This window comes from Apodemus sylvaticus, chromosome X (genome assembly GCF_947179515.1).
Source record: "Apodemus sylvaticus chromosome X, mApoSyl1.1, whole genome shotgun sequence".
NCBI classification, from domain to species: Eukaryota; Metazoa; Chordata; class Mammalia; order Rodentia; family Muridae; genus Apodemus; species Apodemus sylvaticus.
In genome coordinates, this window is record NC_067495.1 from 14,140,889 (window position 1) to 14,159,934 (window position 19,046).

At 40.5% G+C, this 19,046-nt stretch overlaps 1 protein-coding gene and 1 pseudogene across 1 annotated transcript; both read right to left on the reverse strand.

Moving 5' to 3' along the window:
• Positions 1-9,769: 9,769 nt before the first annotated feature.
• LOC127675381 (germ cell-less protein-like 2) lies at positions 9,770-11,263 on the reverse strand. The gene has a single exon (XM_052171492.1). The coding sequence runs from the start codon at positions 11,261-11,263 to the stop codon at positions 9,770-9,772; it is 1,494 nt and encodes a 497-aa protein (XP_052027452.1).
• A 1,618-nt stretch (positions 11,264-12,881) lies between these two features.
• LOC127675555 (actin, cytoplasmic 1-like) lies at positions 12,882-18,170 on the reverse strand (annotated as a pseudogene).
• Positions 18,171-19,046: the final 876 nt, after the last annotated feature.

Below are 19,046 nucleotides of genomic sequence, written 5' to 3' on the forward strand. Positions count from 1 at the left end.
GAAAGTCTTGCCACACAACATCTATCTCTCCCTTCACATCTCCACTCACTGATACGACCAGAGTTTAACTCCCCGTGCTTTAGCTTTAGGTATTCTGTTTTCCACTCTATATTTTCTGCATTTCCCAGTGGCTGTAGCTTGTGTGCACATTTCCAGAAACCTTCATTTCATACTGTAATCTCACTGGAAAACTTTATCCAGAATGTAGAGCATATTTTTGCTCTACGGAAGCATCATCACTGACTATTCAACTCCTATCCAAAGGATGAACAGCAAGTGTTTCAGTACAGTCTGTTAGGAGGGTCTGGGATCCAGTCCCAGCACTAGGTTCCTAGTTTAACAAAGGCATCACTAATGCCCCAGAATCTGAGATCTCTGTGGGGTCTTCCACCCATATGTGTACAACACTGCTTGCAGTCCACTATATATTTGTCTATTCTGTGCACATCAATCTATGACAGCTTGTAAAGTAGACAGCAATATCTAGATCTCAAGGAGGAACCTTGACTGCCAGCGTTCCCATATGTAACATGATGTCCCCACTGACAGCTACAGTATTCATTACTCACACATGAGTCACTGTTCTCCTAGTAGAAAATCATCTCCCGGTAGCCATGGTGACAGCTCTGCAGCTGCCAGCATTCAGGCTACTACAGTGGACAATAAGACATGTGATTTCCTGAACAGCCTCTACTGTGTCAGGGATCATCAGGAACCCCGCACCAATGAGAACAGGGGAGTAACTGAAGCCAGCAGGAGCTGGGATGCCTGTGATCTGCCTCACATATCTGAAGAGACATCTACCCTCCAGCCCTTGGTTTACAGTTACAGAGGTGTTGAGCCTCATGGTGTCTCCTCTAGCTGTCCTCCTCACACAGCTGCACTCCTTCCAGTGCTCCTTCCAGTTATCTGTTGTCCTCAGGTGTCTGTCTCTCATGCATCACCATCTCACCCACTAGTATTCCCCTGACCCAGACGGGAAGAATTGAGGGTGGACAAAGAATCAGTACCTGGCTCCTGAGAGCAGCAAGCACCTTCAGACACTGGCATGCCAGGGGGTACAAAGGAATGCTTTCCCCAGAACCCAGAGCACTAGTAGCTGAGACAGTATTGTTCTGTGTAATGGAGTATTATAGACAGGGTATTTGTTATCTCTCACAGACCAGAGTTGATGCCCAAGTCACTGGTGAGATGGTATTAAAAGGTAGACCCCAGGGTTGCGATGCCACTTGCCCCTAAAACCAGAAAGCTTCAGTCACAGACAAGTGGATCTTTGCAAACTCAAGGCAACCAGCCGGGTCTACATACTGAGTTCCAGACCAGCGATGCTCTATAGTGAGATCATGTCTAAACAAACACACAAACCAATAGTAGACACTTCAGAGGTGATTAGGATTCTGTTGGTTCCTAAGAGGGGGTCATAGATAAATAGCATTTATGTACTTAGAAAGTTCACAGGTAGAGAGTGTGGCTTCCTTTCTCTGCATTCCACCATGTGGTGATACAGTGAGGAGAATCATAAGAGCATCTTCACCAGAACACAGCCATAATTTATCCTGACCATAGCATTAGACTTTGCAAATAATGCAGAGTAACATTTTGTGTATAAGACTCCCTTCCTGTGAATAATTTTATATTATCTCAAGACGAGATATGTGGGTTCTGCTTAAAGTTGAGCTGGCTGCCTTCTTAATATCGTTCTTTCAATGTGTAGATCTGCCATTCACTTTGGATCAGCCATCACACCCAAAAAATTCACATTTGCCACATCCTGCAGGGCTCAGAGGCAGACATAGCTGGGCAATGATATAATAATGAATGACAGATACATAGACATGTACAGAAAAGCTGGAGTAAGTTGTCCATGCTTGCTCTGATGGAGATCACCAACTACAAGAGCAACATTTACTATAAACATGTGAATTCAGGGGCTAGGTTTAACTTACATGGTTGAAAAGGGAGGTGGGTTTTGCCCATCTCTAGAGGAGATCTCTGTTAAGGACCTCAGGCTGCAGTCATCCTAGAGAAGGACACTGACATTGACAGCCTCTGCTCACATTGTTAATACTCACAGATCCACCTTTTGATACACTATCTTGTGATGCTGGCCCTTGCTGTGGTCCATAAGTGTCACTGATAGACATGAATATTCATTGCTTTTCCTCTTTCACAGCTCATAGAGTATTTTCTGGTACTATGGAAGCTAGACCTCAAAAAAGAAGCTTAGAAGTTAGGTCCATCTGGAATAGTAGGAGTTTTGTGTCCTAAGTGTGTATATTTTTCAGGAATAGGGGCTAACATTCAACCTCCAAGAAAGAGAGATGTTCAAAGGGTAGTAACAATATCCTATATTGTTTTGGAGGCACATGGGCTACTCTGGTGAACCACTCAAAAGGAGGATTCTTATGCCTGGTTCTAGGGTTTCTGTTAAGTATTTCTACAGCAAATGAAGACCATCACAGTAAACTAGAACTAGACATAGTGCAGTGATAAATGTTTTATGGGGATCCCAGGCACACTGGATATGACTGTGGCACAGGTCTTGCAACTGTGGCTCAGGGAACAGAGGAGGGGGTAGAAAACTTTAAAGGCCAGAATACCAGGTGGTCTGCTGGGAGACTGTCTCTTGTTGAAATGGTTGAATACAAAGACAAGACCTGAACAGTGAAAATATCAGTAGACATGATAATATAGAAGGGGGAAACTCCCCTGAGGTTCCAGACCTTGCCAAAGAACCACAGGCGACTAACAGCTGCCGAAAGAGTTAGTATTAGTGTGTCTGAGATATAAACCCATTGATTAATTATCTAATACAAAGTGGTAATCCCTGGAACATATAAACAAAGACCATGGGCCAAACAGGTTGTATTATATATTTATGCTCATATATGCTCATACATGCTCATATATGAGCAATGTTTTCACGTTGCTCTTGTAGTTGGTGATCTCCATCAGAGCAAGCATGGAAAACTTACTTCAGCTTTTCCGTACATGTCTATGTATCTGTCAATCATTATTATATCATTGCCCAGCTATGTCTGCCTCCGAGCCCTGCAGGATGTGGCAAAAGTGAATTTTTTGGGTGTGATGGCTGATCCAAAGTGAATGGCAGATCTACACATTGAAAGAATGATACTAAGAAGACATTAAAAGAGAAAGAGATGGTCAGTTTAATAGTTGAGGGACATGAGAGGGTCTGGGAAGAGGAAAGGAAAGAGAAGAAATAAAATTATAGTTAAAATGTATCTTTAAAAAATAGGACATTAAAATGTTTTTAAAAACCTGAAAAACATGACAGAGCAAAGAAAATGGATTAGTACTTTTTAAAAAACATTGCATTACAAAGTGACAGTTTTCCTTGTGATAGTTCATAATTCTTTATTCTGGTGATTCTCCTCAGGGCTCAAGCCTTATCCTACCTTCCTACCTTCCATCCCTATAGTACCTTTCTACCTCCAGTGCCCTTGCTCCCTTCCATTTTCTCAGCACTCAATGTCTATTACTCATCCCACTACCACTCTGATATAAAAGCATTACATATTTTCTTTTGAGAGGTGAAGTTGCACTTATTTCCCTTCCCTGCTGACTTGTAAAGCAGACTCTCCGGTTAATGCTCACTTTTATTATTGAGGGGTAAGGGAGTCCAGAAAGCAAACTGTCCATGTCTGAGAAAAGAGATGATAGGTGACTCAGAGAAGCAGATATGAGGAAGGAAAGGGAGGAAGTTAGAAAGGAGTTGAAGGACTTTGTTACAGCTTGGCTGAGATCACATCCATCTTCAGGAAAATCTCAACAAAACTCAAAAGGTCTGTTGGGAATTGATGGTGATTTTCACCTTGTGTATTGCATTCATTACTTTTTCGACTCTTGAGACTAAGTATCCAACAAGAAGCAACTAGTGGAAGGAAGGATGGGCTTTCTTTCATAAGTCAAAGGATAAGAATGGTGGACAAGGGTAAGCATGGTGGCACAAGGGTAAAGGAGTTGGTGATACTATGTTCAGCAGCCAGCAATGAGACAACAGACTGAAACTGGAGCCAAGGCTATAAAAAAATGAAAGCCCATGCTGGCCAAATGGCACAACAGATAAAGGTGTTTGCACTAAGCCTGTAAACCTGAGTTCAATCCTAGGGTCCCACAAGTGTCCTTCCCACACACCAACAAATAAATGCAATAAAAGAAAGGAAAACAAACAAACCCAGAAAGCCTGAAGGGCAAGAACTACTTCTTACAGCTCCATCTCTCAAAGGTTCTGCAACCTTCTGAAACTCAGTGTAGGGAGTGTTTCAGAATCAAAGCAAAACCCACGTACACTGCTAGAAAGCTAGGGAACTTTTGGTGTTACAGATGAAACATTCTCTTCTGGTATCAATTCTTAGAATAGCTTACCCACTCATGACTAAAATGTTCAGAGCAGCAACATTAATCTACAGTCCACTGAATGACTGAGGGGCACATTCCAGGGATTTGCAACTGCATCCCTTGGTCTGCACAACAGCTTTCTAAGCATGACTGTTCAAGGATGTAAAATCTCATCACTTCTCCCTCAGGGTGTCCTCATCACTTGTTACCAAAGCTCAAAACCTTGTAGTCAACCCTTCTTCTATTTTCTCATTCTGAAGACAAATCTAAGTAACACAAGAAACTTCTTTCCTACCCAACTTCCTAGTTTAGCCAAAATACTATTTTCTCAGGAGTCTACTATGAAGTTGAGTTGTGTTTCTCTTGCCCAATATCTGGCCTTTCCTTAGAATGTTTGCAGACCAAGAATATTTTCTCTCTCTCTCTCTCTCTCTCTCTCTCTCTCTCTCTCTCTCTCTCTCTCTCTCTCTCTCTCTCTCTCTCTTTCTTTCTTTCTTTCTTTCTCTTTCTTTCCTTCCCTCCTTCCTTCCTTCCTTTATTTCTTCCTTCCATCATTCTTTCCTTCCTTTTTTTGTGACCAATTTCAAGTTAGCCTAGTGCTCCCTGCTAAAACACTAAATCACAACATATCAACTAAAATACTCATAGATAAAATGATGATTGGGGCAGTACAACACAGATGCCTCAGTAGAATATAGCACGTGACAAAAAGATGAATTCTTAAAGAAAGATGGGAAGAAAAGTAGGTGGAATTAACAGGCTCTTTTATATTACTTCACTCAGTTTAGGAATGAAAGCTAAGCCATTTTCTTCCTTCCTGGAAAAGCACTATTTAAATAGCATCCTTGTCATATGCCCTCTAAATATCAGGGAACATCGGAGGAACTTCTTTTATATTCTTTGGTGTCTACTATCACTTTTCCGTTCCCTGTTTATTGAGATTGCCAGCTCTTTTCTTCTTGATGCTTCCCACCGAGGATAAGACAATGCAAGGTGGTGTTTGTATGCTTGTATGTCACTGTCAGCGCAAGCTTTATTGTCTCCTATGCCCTTTGTTTGCATGTTTATAGAATTTAAAGAGTTGAGATGATGAGAATGTAAGCACTTATTCCACCCTCATGAAGGAGAGGCACCTAGTGTGTGTGTGTGTGTCTGTCTGTCTGTCTCTCTTTCTCTCTATCTGTGTCTCTGTCAGTGTTTTTGTCTGTGTCTCTGTCTGTGTCTGTGCATGTGCCTGTGCCTGTGCCTATGCCTGTCTGTGTCTGTGTCTGTGTCTGTGTCTGTATCTGTGTCTGTGATTATAGGCAGGATTTATCTGTGTAGCCCAGGCTGTCCTGGAACTCATTCTGTAGGTCAGGCTGTCCTCACTCTCAGAGAGATTTGCCTGCCTCTGCCTCTGCCTCTGCCTCTGCCTCTGCCTCTTTGCCTCTTTGCCTTTCTCTCTCTCTCTCTCTCTCTCTCTCTCTCTCTCTCTCTCTCTCTCTCTCTCTCTCTCTCTCCCTCTCTCTCTCTCCCTCCCTCCCTCCCTCCTCTCTCTGTATTTCTCTGCCTCTCCCCGCCTCTCTCTGCATCTCTGCATCTCTGCCTTTGCCTCTGTCTCCTCTGAGTGCTAGGTTTAAAGTCATGCACCAATGCACCACCAAAGATGAGCTCCAAGGAATTTTTTATCAAAGAAAATATTTAATTAGGACTGGCTCACAGTTTCAGAGGTTTAAGTCATTATTGTCATGGTGGGAAGCATGACAGTGTGAAGACAGACATAAACCTGGAGATGGAACTGAAAATCTGCATCTTGATCCACAGGCAGCAGCAGGAGACTGAGTGCCACACCTGAAATAGCTTGGGCACAGGAGACATTAGCTTGTCCTGACATTGCCATACTTCCTCCAACAAGGCCACGCCTACTCCAACAAGGCCATACTTCCTAATAGTAACAGTCCTTATGGACCAAGTATTCAAATAGATGAGTCTATTGGGCTCTTCCTGTAGAGATGAGCCTTTCCACCCAGAGTCTTTGTTCTGAGAGTAGAAACTCTGACACTGAATTATTTCTGATTAAGTGCCTAGGCCATAAGCTTTGTCTTGATCACCGACTAGCTCATAACTTAATCACCCATTTTTTTTTTCTATTCTAAGCCAAAACAAGTGTTTGGTTACCTCTCCTCATTTTCATAGGAATGTTCCCTTCAGTGCTTGAGGCAAATCTCCCAGTCCTGTCTATTTTCCAGAATCCTAACTCTCCCTTCCAGATGTCACACCTTCCAACCATTCCTCAGACCATAGGCTTTTTATTAATACCTGATGCTTTCATGTAGTACATAAGATATTCCATCCACATGGTCCTATTCAAACCAACACAAAAATACTTCTTTTTATATTTCACAGCTTGCTATGCAATATCTATGAATATTGTACAATACATTTAAATCCTGGACAGGTTCTTAGTACCATCACCAGGGTTATTGATCCTGATTGTAAATCTCTACCAGATGGTGTCTAAGGGCGTGCAAATGGTCAAGTAGGGGTCATAGAGTTGAAAGAAAAATCATCAAACCTTAGATTCTTGTCAGAATTCTGCTTACAACTGCCTGGGAATGAAGGGAAATCAAATAAAAGTACACATGCACTCTTTCGGCAAATTTAAGAGGCATGATAAGGATTGGCAGCCTGGCTGTCATGGGCCGGCTTAGTAATCATGGGAAACCTATACATCAAGGAATACCTGGAAAGCATGGAAGGCCTTGTAAGGTTGGGAGTGCTCAACCTTACATAAGCATAAGTATGGGAGGCCTGGTAACCATATGAGGTTCATTAAATATTAATAGCCTTTTATTCATACGTAGGCCTAAGAAGCATGGCAGTCCTAAAACTCAAGGACACCTGAAAATTATGAAAGGCTTAGAAAGTATGGAAAGATTGAAAAAACACTTCTGAAGCCTTTCATACCTGGGAGGTCTGGAAAGCTTCAGAGGCCTGGAAATCTTAGGTGGCCTGGAAAGCATGAGCAGCCTATAAGTGAGGGGAAGCCTATTAAGTATGGATTCTCAGAACTGAAGAATACCTGCAAATTATGGAAGGACTAGCAAGGATGGAAGTTTTTATAAACACGATAAGCCAGAGAGGCCTGGAAATGTCAGCAGGCCTGATAAGCATCAGAAGCCTCCAACATGTGGAGACCTGGGAAGAATGGGAGTCTTTGAACCCTCAGAAGACCTGGAAAGCATAGGGGGCCGAATAAGGATGGAAGGTCCAACAAACACTGGAAACCTGGTATTGAGAGGCCTGGGAATCATTGGAGGCCTGGAATTCTTGAGTATCCAGGCAGGAAATTGAAAGTCCTAGTAAACATGGAAATCCTAGAACCAAAGAAACACCTGGAAATCTTGGAAGGCCTGGTAAGGATGTGAGCTCTGTTAATGTGGGAGGCCTGGTGAGCATAAGATGAGCAGGAAGCCTGGGAACCCTGGTAATCAAAAGTCTGCAATGGCAGCTTAGGCCGGGTGTACATGGAAGCCTGGTTAGGATGAGAAGAAGCATAGTATACCTGGACTCTCTCAAAGCCATGAAAATCCTAGAAACCACTTGAGGCCTAGTAGCCAAGCGAGGCCTAGTAATCATGTGAGGCCTGGTAAGCAACTGAGGGCTCTTAACCAAGGGAGGCCTGGAGAATATGGAAGGCTTTGTAATCAGGTGAATCCCAATTCCCTGGCAGGCTGGGTGAGGATGAGAAGGTGGGTAAGCACTGGAGATGTGGTAAAGGCTTCAAGCTTCCTTAGCCTGGGAGGACTGAAAGGCTTGTTCAGTACCCGGCATTCATGAGGTCTAGTATTGATGCGACTATTCTTATGAGGTGTGGTGTGCATGTGAGTACAAGTAAACATAGGTGAAGTCTAGTACCCTTAGGAGGCATAATGAGCACATGAGGCTAGTAGCGAAAGGAAGGATGGTAAAGACCAGGAAAGGACAACTCTCAGCTTCATATAGAAAAGAAAACAACTCAGGATAGCTAGTACAATCCTGAATATAAAAGGAACTTCCGGGAACTCAATTCCAGTTCAAGTAAGACTACAATGCTATGACACTGTAAAAAAAAACAAAAATGTAGTATGTAGTAGAAGCAGCATGGCATTGGGACAGAACACTGATCAAGGGAACATTTTATGGGGACTTTAAAAGTTGGATTAAGTGGATTTTGTACCATACCATGGTTGTGGACCTATGAAGACCAAGGGTTGGATGGTTATGGCTTAAACATGATGTGTTTGAGTATCATGCTGACCAGAGGAAAAGCTGTGACAGCATCTACAACCATGAGAGAGTCTAGGCTCTGGAAATGCCTGTTGGAGGTTGTCTTGATTTCGTAAAGTGACTTGGGAAGACCTATCTATCCTCAGTGGCACTGTTCCTTGACTCTGATCCTGCACTCTACCCAATGGAGAAAGTTAGTCGAGAATTTGCACAAAGGTCATCTTTTTCTCCTGTAGGAAACCCTAGAGACTCAACATATGAGATGAAGTCAACTGTTGCTCCTAAGGTGCATTCCTAAGTCTTTTAAAAGAAAGTCAAGGCAATAGGAAAAGAAACTAAGGCCTAGAAATTGAGCAAGATACTGTGATACAGCTCATTATCTTGATAGTTAGATAATAGGTATCATGAAGACCTGTTTTCCATTTTCTGGCTTGTTTATCACTTTCAAAATTTGCATTCTTGGTATTTACACATCAATACATAAATATGTTACATGAGTATACATAAATACATTACAAGAGTATATATACTTCTATGTAAATATATTGCATATATAATTTACTTGGTTAAACAGCATATGACACAATATATAACTACAAGATCAATATCTGTTTGTATGCATTTATAGTTAGAGATAATCAGCAGTAAATATTTTCCAAACCCATACTTGACACTACTTGGTTCTTTGAAAGCCCACACCAACACGGACGAGTCTCAATCATTCCTACTTAAGCAATGATTTGCATCTTATAAATTGTCATAATGAAAGAAATGGTTCACAACAGTTTCAGCAATGGAGTGATTTTTATTTGTCTCAACTTTAGCTAGGGCCAACTCTACTTAAGTTCATTGAGATGTTTTTCCTTGCAAACATAGTCTCTTATTTCCATTTCAAGTTTGACACTTGGCAGTAAATGAAAATCAGAAGACTAGCTTCATTTGATTTGATTTGACAAATACTTTGTTGGAAGTAAAAGTTTTCTTCAGAAATACATGGAAATAAGGTGATGGTTGGAAGCAGTCACTTCTGGTGGTATATAACTCACAAGAATTGTCAGTTTGTTGTTGGTCTTCTTTACTGTATTCATGACACAGCCTTCAGATTAAATGAGCCATTCGATGAAAGCAAAACGCACTTATGTTCTAAAAATTGATGAGATTACTTGTTTTCTGCATTTGCTAGGATTACACATAGGAAATTGCCGAATATATATAAAGGGAAGGTTAGAACTTCAGTATCAAATTTCATTACAATTTGCTCCCTGCTATATTCAAAGGTAAGGATTTTATAACCTGTTGTTTTACTGAAAGTTACTTTCTGGTTGGAGTCAAAACACGCCAAAGTTATTCTGAATAGGACATTTCGGATATGTTTTAGGCAAGCAGCACCATCACACTGTTGATAACATTGCTTGAAAATTATACACTGGCTGGTAAAGGTGACATGTAAAGGAAAGCTAAGTTTGCAAGCTGACCATTTCCAAGTATATTTACCATCTTTGGGGATTTTTTTACCACACCTCATGGTGCACTCTTTAAGGTCTTCATTGATGGTTCGTGGTCCAATTATCCTTTCTTCTTGTGCTTGCAGCATAGTCAGCCACTGTTGTTTATAAACGGGAGACAACCAATGCAAAGGAATTAGACGATCCTCTTCAAGAATAATTGTGGAAGCCAAATCACAGATGATGTGCTGGAACCTTAGCGTTTTAAACACTGGTTGAAATATTAGTCCTTCTTCACTTTCAAGAAAACTGATGTTGTGGATATATCCCATGCAGGTGGAAAGCCAGTTGTTAGCATGGTCCAAAAGCTGCATGAAGGTTCCGTTCCAGTATGGATTAAAATAAAGGAACATCCACTTTTTCAGTGTGGTATATACATCCATCTCCTTTTGCCTCACTAGTAAGTCAGAAGAAGAGGCAAGAAGATACATCAACTTTGCATCTACTTCCTTGTAAAGGGCCACACTTGGATGTATCATCAAATTGTGAAGAAGCCATTCAAAGCACTGGGTCTTTACAGCATTTAATCTATAGGTTTCTGCTGCCAAATAATAGGAGCACGCAGTGTTCCTGTTGATGGTTGTCTTCATGATCCCATCACACTGGCGAATTACTCGATCCACCCGAAGCAGGCATGCTGCTGCCAAAACGTGAGGAACTTCCAGAGGTGTTATTGACAAATCCTCATCCGTGTACAAAGAACCAAACACAATGTGCAGAGATCTGGCATCAATATCCTCGTTCTTAATGACGAGTTTAATAACATCACTGTGTGATTCTCTCCAAGTACCTTTGAGGATGTTAGCAAAGTAGCCTGAATGACATAAAAATACTTTGTGTAAATACCATGTTCTTCCCAGAGCAAGGATTTTAATGTCGCTGTCTTTCCCGTTCAAAAATAAATTTTCGTAAGCATAATTAGATGAGATCTTAACCCTCTTCCTGTAGATGTAGTTGAGAACTTGATGTAGATTCACTCCCTGGTTTTGAGGTCCATGAACTTCAGAGCTTGGTTTCAAACCTTCCGAACTGCTCAGTTTTCGCTTGCGACTGCCAGATTGGCAGCTAGGACCGGCTATGGCTTCTGGCTGTGGCTCTTCCAGGCTGGAACCCCCGCATCTCAAGACCCTGCTGGTTAAAAGCCCCATTGGTGAAACCTCCTAGAACAGACTCTCATAGAGGCTTCTTGGTCGTGGCATTGCTGTAGTCTGCCAGTCCTGGCAAGTCTTCACTGGGTTTCTGTATGAAGGACTCTGACGTCACAGAGAAGGCATGGCCTTCTTCATTGTCCACGTGTGCCCTGCCTGAGCACAGGCCACGCCCCCTGATAGCAAGCCCTTTCAAAGCTAGGAAGTGCATCCAATCCTACCTCTTCCCTTGCTCCCCTCCTCCCTTGAAACCTCTGCCCCACCATCCTCCCTCTCACTTCCTCCCCTCCTCTTCTCCCTTCCTTTGTTCCTAACTTCCTGCTTCCTTTCCTTTTCCCTTTCTCCTCCTCCTCCTTTCCCCTCAACTCTCTTTTCTCTTGCTGTCTCTCTTGCTGGGTTACACTATGTTGCTGAAGATGACCTCCATCTAGTTGGTGAACCTCGTTTTTCCACCTTGTAAGCTGAATTTTCTTTTCTTTAAAGAGAACCACCAGGTCAAAACCACCCTGATGTGTGGTTAAGATTGTTCACATTCCAATTCCTGCTCCGGGAATGTGAGAGAACATTCAAATGTCAGTAGTAGTGAACACAATCACTAACCAGCAGCTTTTAACAATATAAAAAGTAAACATTGTTATTCCTTAGTTATTAGCCTTTTTAGATTAGTATAGATAGATGACAAGTGTTAGACTTTTTTGATTAGTATAGATAACAAGTATTTCATGCAAGTAGTTGTATGTGTATGTCAAAAATTTTCTGTGTATGTTTTCTCTATCCATTTATAGATTTAAAAATATATTCTTTTCTAAAGGTAACTTATAAATCTAGTCATTTGTTTAACACATATATGCATGCATGGCTCAAGTTTCTTATTTACTGATTTCAATTTTTACCTATTAATTTCCTATGGGACCCCTTACTGTTAAGAAATTGCAATTCAGAAGAAACCAACTCATATTTTTAAATATTTCTTTGTATTACTCTTTGCTGGCAAACCATTGCCATAGTCTGGCCAGCAAAGACTATTGAGGAAGAGCGAGGTGAACCAATACCAGACTTTCCTCCCACTGTCTGATAACTCATATTTATATTTTCTTAACGTTACCTCTCCTCTCGCAAGTCTGTTTTAGCAAAACATCTGCTAACCTTTGTCTGCTTCTGCCAAACATTCTCTTGCCTGTATCTGCTTCTGCAAAATATCCTCTTACCTGTGTCTGCTTCAGCAAATCATCCTGTCACCCATGTGTCTGCCTCAGCAAAACCTTCTTTGTGAGTATTTGTAATGCCTATACATGACTAAAACCTTGCCACAGTAAATCCTGTGCCAGGTAGGGACCCCATTCCACATTTCCCTCCCTTGCTTAAATATTAGGTATTGGTGGGTTGTGAGGGAGAGAGAGTCATTATCTTCCATATATCCATTGAGCCCTGTCCTGCATCTGGTCTCCAAGATAGAGTTTTTAACTCATGGTCACACAGAGAATCCTGGTTAACCTCTAGGTTTCTCAAACACAAACAAACAAGCCTATGTCTGAAACAGAACCAGGAGGAGGAAAGGGTTAGTAGACATGGAAGGGAGACTAGAAAGGTTAGGGGGATCATAGGAATCTAAATATAATTAATACACATACAGAATGTCAATGTCACACTTCATGATGGAATTGAATGTAGCTTCATGGATGCCACAGGATTCCATACCCAAGAAGGAAGGCTAGAAAAGAGCCTCAAGACAGCAGAAGTGCTCATTGACCATAGTGAGGACCTGGATGCTGAAAGCTCTTCTCCAGAGAGGAAGAGGATGCAGCAGTGGCCATCTCTTCCTGCAGGTCTAGGGCAACACAGCACAACTTTGCTCTGATGGTATGCATGACTTCCTTCCCAGCTGTGCTGGTGAACTCTAGCCGCACTTGGTCAGATACTTCATGAGGTAGGCTGTCAGGTACAGGCCAGCTAGGTCCAGACACAGGAAGGCACAGAAGAGAGCAGAGCTCTCAGTGATGGGCCCATTGGTTGTGACCCCCATCTCTGGACTCCATCACAATACCAGCGGTACAACCAGAGGCATAGAGGGACAGCACAACCTGTATTGCTACTTATATGGTTGTGGTTTTGCAAGTCTCAAACATGATGTGGGTGATCTTTTCCCAGTTGGCCTTAGGGTTTTAGGGGCACATGGTGAGCAGCATAGTGTTCTTTTCGGTGGTCACATGCCTTTTGTTGTAGAAGGTTTGGGACTAGATCTTCTCCATATTGAACCAGTTGGTGACAATGCCATGATAAATGGGGTACTTTAGGGTCAGGATGCCTCTCTTGCTCTGGGCCTCTACAAAGGAGTCCTTCTAACCCATGCCCACCATGATGCCCTGGTGCCTAGGGCAACCCCAGAATGGAGGGGAAGAGGGCCTGGGAACATCCTAACCAGCCCACTGGACTCTACCCATGTTGGATCCATTGTCAACAAAGACTGTACTTAAATCATCATCCAGGGAAAACTGGTGGTCAGTTTGGACCTTCAGGAGAGGAGCTGCTAGAACCCTGTGCTAGTGGGATGAAGCACATTGGACATACTTTTTCTCTTGAGGGAAATTTAGCTTGTTTTTACTTTTTCCTCTTATGAGCAGAGCTGCAATGGGCACAGTTGAGCAAATGTCTCTTGGGTAGGTTGAAGTATCCTTTGGGTATGTGCCCAAGAGTGGTAAAGCTGGATTTGGGAGTTAGATCTTTTCCCATTCTCCAGCACAACTATCACACAGACTTTCATAGTAACTGTATAAATTTGTACTCCCACCAAAGATGAGTGCTTCCCTTACTCCACATCCTCCCCAGCATGAGCTGTCACTTGTGTAGGTGATCTTAGCCATTCTGACTGGTCTAAGATGGAATCTCAAAGTAGTTTTGATTTGCATTTCCCAGATGGCCAAGGATATTGAACATTTCTCTAAGTGTTTCTCAACCATTTGAGTTTCCTCATTGGAGAATTCTATTTAGATCTACACTCCATTTTTAATATGGATGATTTGTTTTTCTTGGTATCTCGAGTTCTTTATATAGTTTACATATTAGTCCTCTATCAGATATGGCGTTAGTCAAAATATTTACCCATTTTGTAGTCTGCCTCCTTGATGGAATGATAGTTTCCTTTGCCTTACAGAAGCCCTTTTGTTTCACGATGTACCATTTATTAGTTTTTTTTTTTTTTATCTCAGTGCCTGCCCTAAAAGTGTACTATTTAGAATATCTTCTGTGCCAATATGTTCAAGGCTATTCACCACTTTCTCGCCTGTCATGTTCAGTGTCTCTGGTTTTATGTTGAGGCCTTTGATTTTCTTGTACTTTTTGTGCAGGATGCTATGTGGATCTATTTGTATTCTTTTACCTGCAGCTGCCTATTTTGACCAGTACCATTTGCCAAAGCTGTCTTTTTTCCAGTATGTATTTCTGATTGTTTTTTATGAAAAATAAGGTGTCCATAATTGTAATGATTTCTGTTTCTACAATTATATCCCATGTTCAATAATCTGTCTTTTTTGTGTCAATAAAATGTTTTTGTTATTCTAGATGCAAAAACAAAATCCAACAAATTACTTCTTCTGTAGTACAACTTGAAGGATAGTGATACCTCCAAAGTTGCTTTATTGTTTGGGACTCTTTTAGCTCTATTGGCATTTTGATGTTTCAATATGAAACCGAGATTTGTCCTTACAACATCTGTGACATCTTTGTGTTGGAATTTTGATGTGGATTACATTGAATCTGTAGATTGCTTTTGTAGGATGGTAATTTTAGTATGTTAATTTTACTGATCCATGAATATGGAATATCTTATTATATTCTGATATCTTCTTCAACTTCATTCTCAGTGTCTTGAAGAATTTTATTAATACAAGTGGTATGAATCTAGAATAATTATCTATTTCTTTAAATTTTTCCAATTGTGTAGAATCCAGATTTTTCAAATATATTCTTATGGTTATCTGGATTTTCTTAGTATTTGCTTGATTTAGTTCATTTGGATGTTCTCTCTGCCCTTTAGTTAATTTGGATAAGGATTTGTTGATCTTAATGATTTTCTCAATGAGCCTTCTCTCTCTTTTTTTTTTATTCTTTCTATTGTTCTCTTTCCTTGAACATAATTTATTTCAGACCTGAATTTGATTATGTGTAGCCTTCTACTCTTTTTGGGTTTGATTTTTTTGTTTTGTTTAGAAATTTTATGTGCTCTCTCAAGTTGTCAGTATGAGATATATCCAGTTTTAAAAATTCAACTAATTAATTTTTATGTAGGCATTTAGTGCTTGTACATTTTCTTTAACTTCTTTTATTTGTCTAAGATCAGATATGATGTGTATTTATTTTCATTTGGTTCTAGAAAATCTTTGAGTTCTCTCTTATTTCTATCTTTATACATTACATAGTGATTCAGTTTCTATGAGTTTGTAAGCTTTCTGTTGTTTTTGTTGTTGTTCATATCCAGTTTTAAAGCATAGTGTTCTGATAGGATGCCTAAAGGCATTTCAATTTTCTTGTATCTCCTGAGATTTGCTGTGTGACTGAGTATATGGTCAATTTTTGAGAATGTTCTCTAAGTTCCTTAGACGAAGGTATATTCTTTTGTATTTGGGTGAAGTGATCTATAAATACTTTCAGTTTATTTGTCTGTTAGTTCCAGCATTTCTCTGTTTACTTTTTGTCTGGATTATCTGTATTGGTGAGAGTTGACACCTCTCTCTATCAGTGTGTGAGAGTCAGTATGTGATTTAAGCTATAGTAGAATTTCTTTTACAAACTTGCCCTTAATGTTTGGGATGTAGATGTTAATTGAAATATCATCTTAGTGATTTTTTTCTTTGATAAGTAATTAGTGTCCTTCCCTATCTCATATGATTAGTTTTAAGCTCAAGTCTAATTAACTACATATTAAAATGACTATGCCAGCTTTTTTCTTAGGTCCACTTGCTTGAAATACCTTTTTCGGCCTCTTGTGGTTATTGTATATCCTTAATGTTGACATGTTTTTCTTGTATGCAACTGAATATGAATCCTGTTTCCTCATCCATTCTGTTACTCTGTGACATTTTTTTAAATATTTTTATTTTCTATATTCTTTGTTTACATTCCAAATGATTTCCCCTTTCCCGGATCCCCCCTCCCCATATGTCCCATAAACCTTCTTCTCTCCATCCCTTCTCCAATCACCTCCCTCCTTTTTCTCTGTCCTTATATTCCCTTCCAATGCTAGATCAATCCTTTCCAGGATCAGGACCCTCTCCATACTTCTTCATGGGAGTCATTTGTTATGCAATTTGTACCTTGGGTATTCACGGCTTCTGGGCTAATTAATATCCACTTATCAGAGATTGCATTCTGTGACTTTTTGATTGGAGAATTGAGATCACACATATTGAAAGATACCAATAAACATATAATGGTTGATTCCTATCAATTTTATTGGCGTGGTAGTGGTGGTAGTGTTGCTGAGTGTATTGTTCCCTTCTTTTGATTTTGCTTGTCTGAGATTATTTACTACCTGTAATCTCATGGTTTTACTAAAACCTCCTTGGAGTTTTCCTTCTAGCACCTTCCATGGGTCTGCATTTCTAAATAATATTACTTAAATTTTATTTTATCATGAATTTCTTTTATTTTCTACTTCTATAGCAATCAAAACTTTTGTTGAGTATAATAGTTTGGTCTGGAGCCTGTGTCTCAGCATCTGCAGCATATCTGCCCAGACCCTTTATGCTTTTAGCGTCTCCTTTCTGAAGAGTCTATATGTCACTTGCTCTTTCCCTGTGGAGGTTTTATGTTCTTTCTTTGTTCTGTGCATTTAGTGCCTTGATTATAATCTGCTTAGGGGACTTTCGTTTCTGGTTTAGTAATTTGGTGGTCTGTATGCTCCTTGAACATTGATAATCATCTCATTTTTAGATCAGGGAAATTTTCTCATGATTTTGTTTAAAATATTTTCTGGGCCCTTTAGCTGGGTTTGTCTACTTTCTCCATTCCTCATATTTTTAGATTTGGTCTGTTCATAGAATCTCAGATTTCTTGGATATTTCATACCAAGAGATTTTTAAAATTAACATTTTGTTTGGCTGAAGTATCCATTTTTTATTTTTGTACTTCAATTCTTATTCATACATTGCTTATATTCAATTGTATTTTGTAGTTCCTGTTCCCTTTCCAAATTTATCTTTTCCAGAATTTCCTCATCTTTTAAATTGACCATTTCCCTTTTCAAATCTTACACAATTTTATTTAGTTCCTTACCCTGTTTGTTCATGTTTTCATGGATTTCTTAGTTTTGTTTTGTTTTTGGAGTTTTCTTTATTTACATTTCACACAACTGCCACCTCCCTGCCCTCAATTCCCTTACACTGGAGCATCTATCCAGCCTTCTCCATAGGACCAAGGACCTCTCCTCCCCTTGATGCCTGACAAGGCCATCCTCTGCTACATATGCAGCTGGAGCCATGTGTACTCCTTGGTTGGAGGTTTAGTCCCTGGGAGCTCTGGGGGGTCTGGCTGGTTGATATTGTTGTTCTTCCTATGAGGTTGCAAACGCCTTCTGCTCCTTCAGGCCTTTCTCTAACTCCTCAATGGGTACCCCAAGCTCAATCCAATGTTTGGCTTTGAGCATCCACCTCTGTATTTGTCAGACTCTGGCAGGGCCTCTCAGGTAACAGCCATATCAGGCTCCTATCGGCAAGCATTTCTTGGCATCAACAATAGATTGGGGGTTTGGTGACTGTATATGGGATGAATCCCCAGGAGAGACAGAATTGGCATGGCCTTTCCTTCAGTCTTTGCTCTATACTTTATCTCCATATTTGCTCTTGTATTTTGTTACCCTTCTCAGTAGAACGGAAGCATCCACAATTTTGTCTACCTTCTTCTTGAGCTTCATGTGGTCTGTGAATTGAATCTTCGGTATTCTGAGCATCCAGGCTAATATCCGCTTATCAGTGAGTACATACCATGTGTGTTCTTTTGTGATTGGGTTTCCTCACTCAGGATGATATTTTCTAGTTCATTCCATTTTCCTGAGAATTTCATGCATTCATCATTTTTAATAGCTGAGTAGTATTCCACTGTGTAAATATGCCATATTTTCTGTATTTATTCCTCTGTTGAAGTTCATCTGGGTCCTCAGGTAGTACTATGTCCATTTTTCTGAGGAAATACCAAACTGATTTCCAGAGTGGTTGTACCAGCTTGCAATCCCAGCAGGAATGGAGGAGTGTTCCTCTTTCTCCACATCCTCTCCAGAATCTGCTGTCCCCTGAGTTTTTTTTATTTTAGCCATTATGACTGGTTGGAGGTGGACTCTCAGGGTTGTTTTGATTTGCTTTACTCTGATAACTAAGGAAGCTGAATATTTCTTTAGGTGCTTCATAGCCATTTGATATTCCTCAGTTAAAAATTCTTCGTGTAGCTCTGTACCCCATTTTTAATAGGGTTATTTCATTCTCTGGAGTCTGACTTCTTTTTGTTTAATATTTTTGTTTTCTATATTCTTTGTTTATATTCCAAATGATTTCCCCTTTCCCGGATGCCCCCTCCCCATATGTCCCATAAACCTTCTTCTATCCATCCATTCTCCAGTCACCTCCCTCCTTTTTTTCCTCTGTCCTTATATTCCCCTCCAATGCTAGATCAATCCTTTCCTCCCCCGTGCCCATGTCCTCTAGGGTCTTCCCCAGTTACTTTTCTATTAGTTTCAGTGTGTCTGGTTTTACATGGAGGTCCTTGATCCACTTGGAATGAAGTTTAGTACATGGAG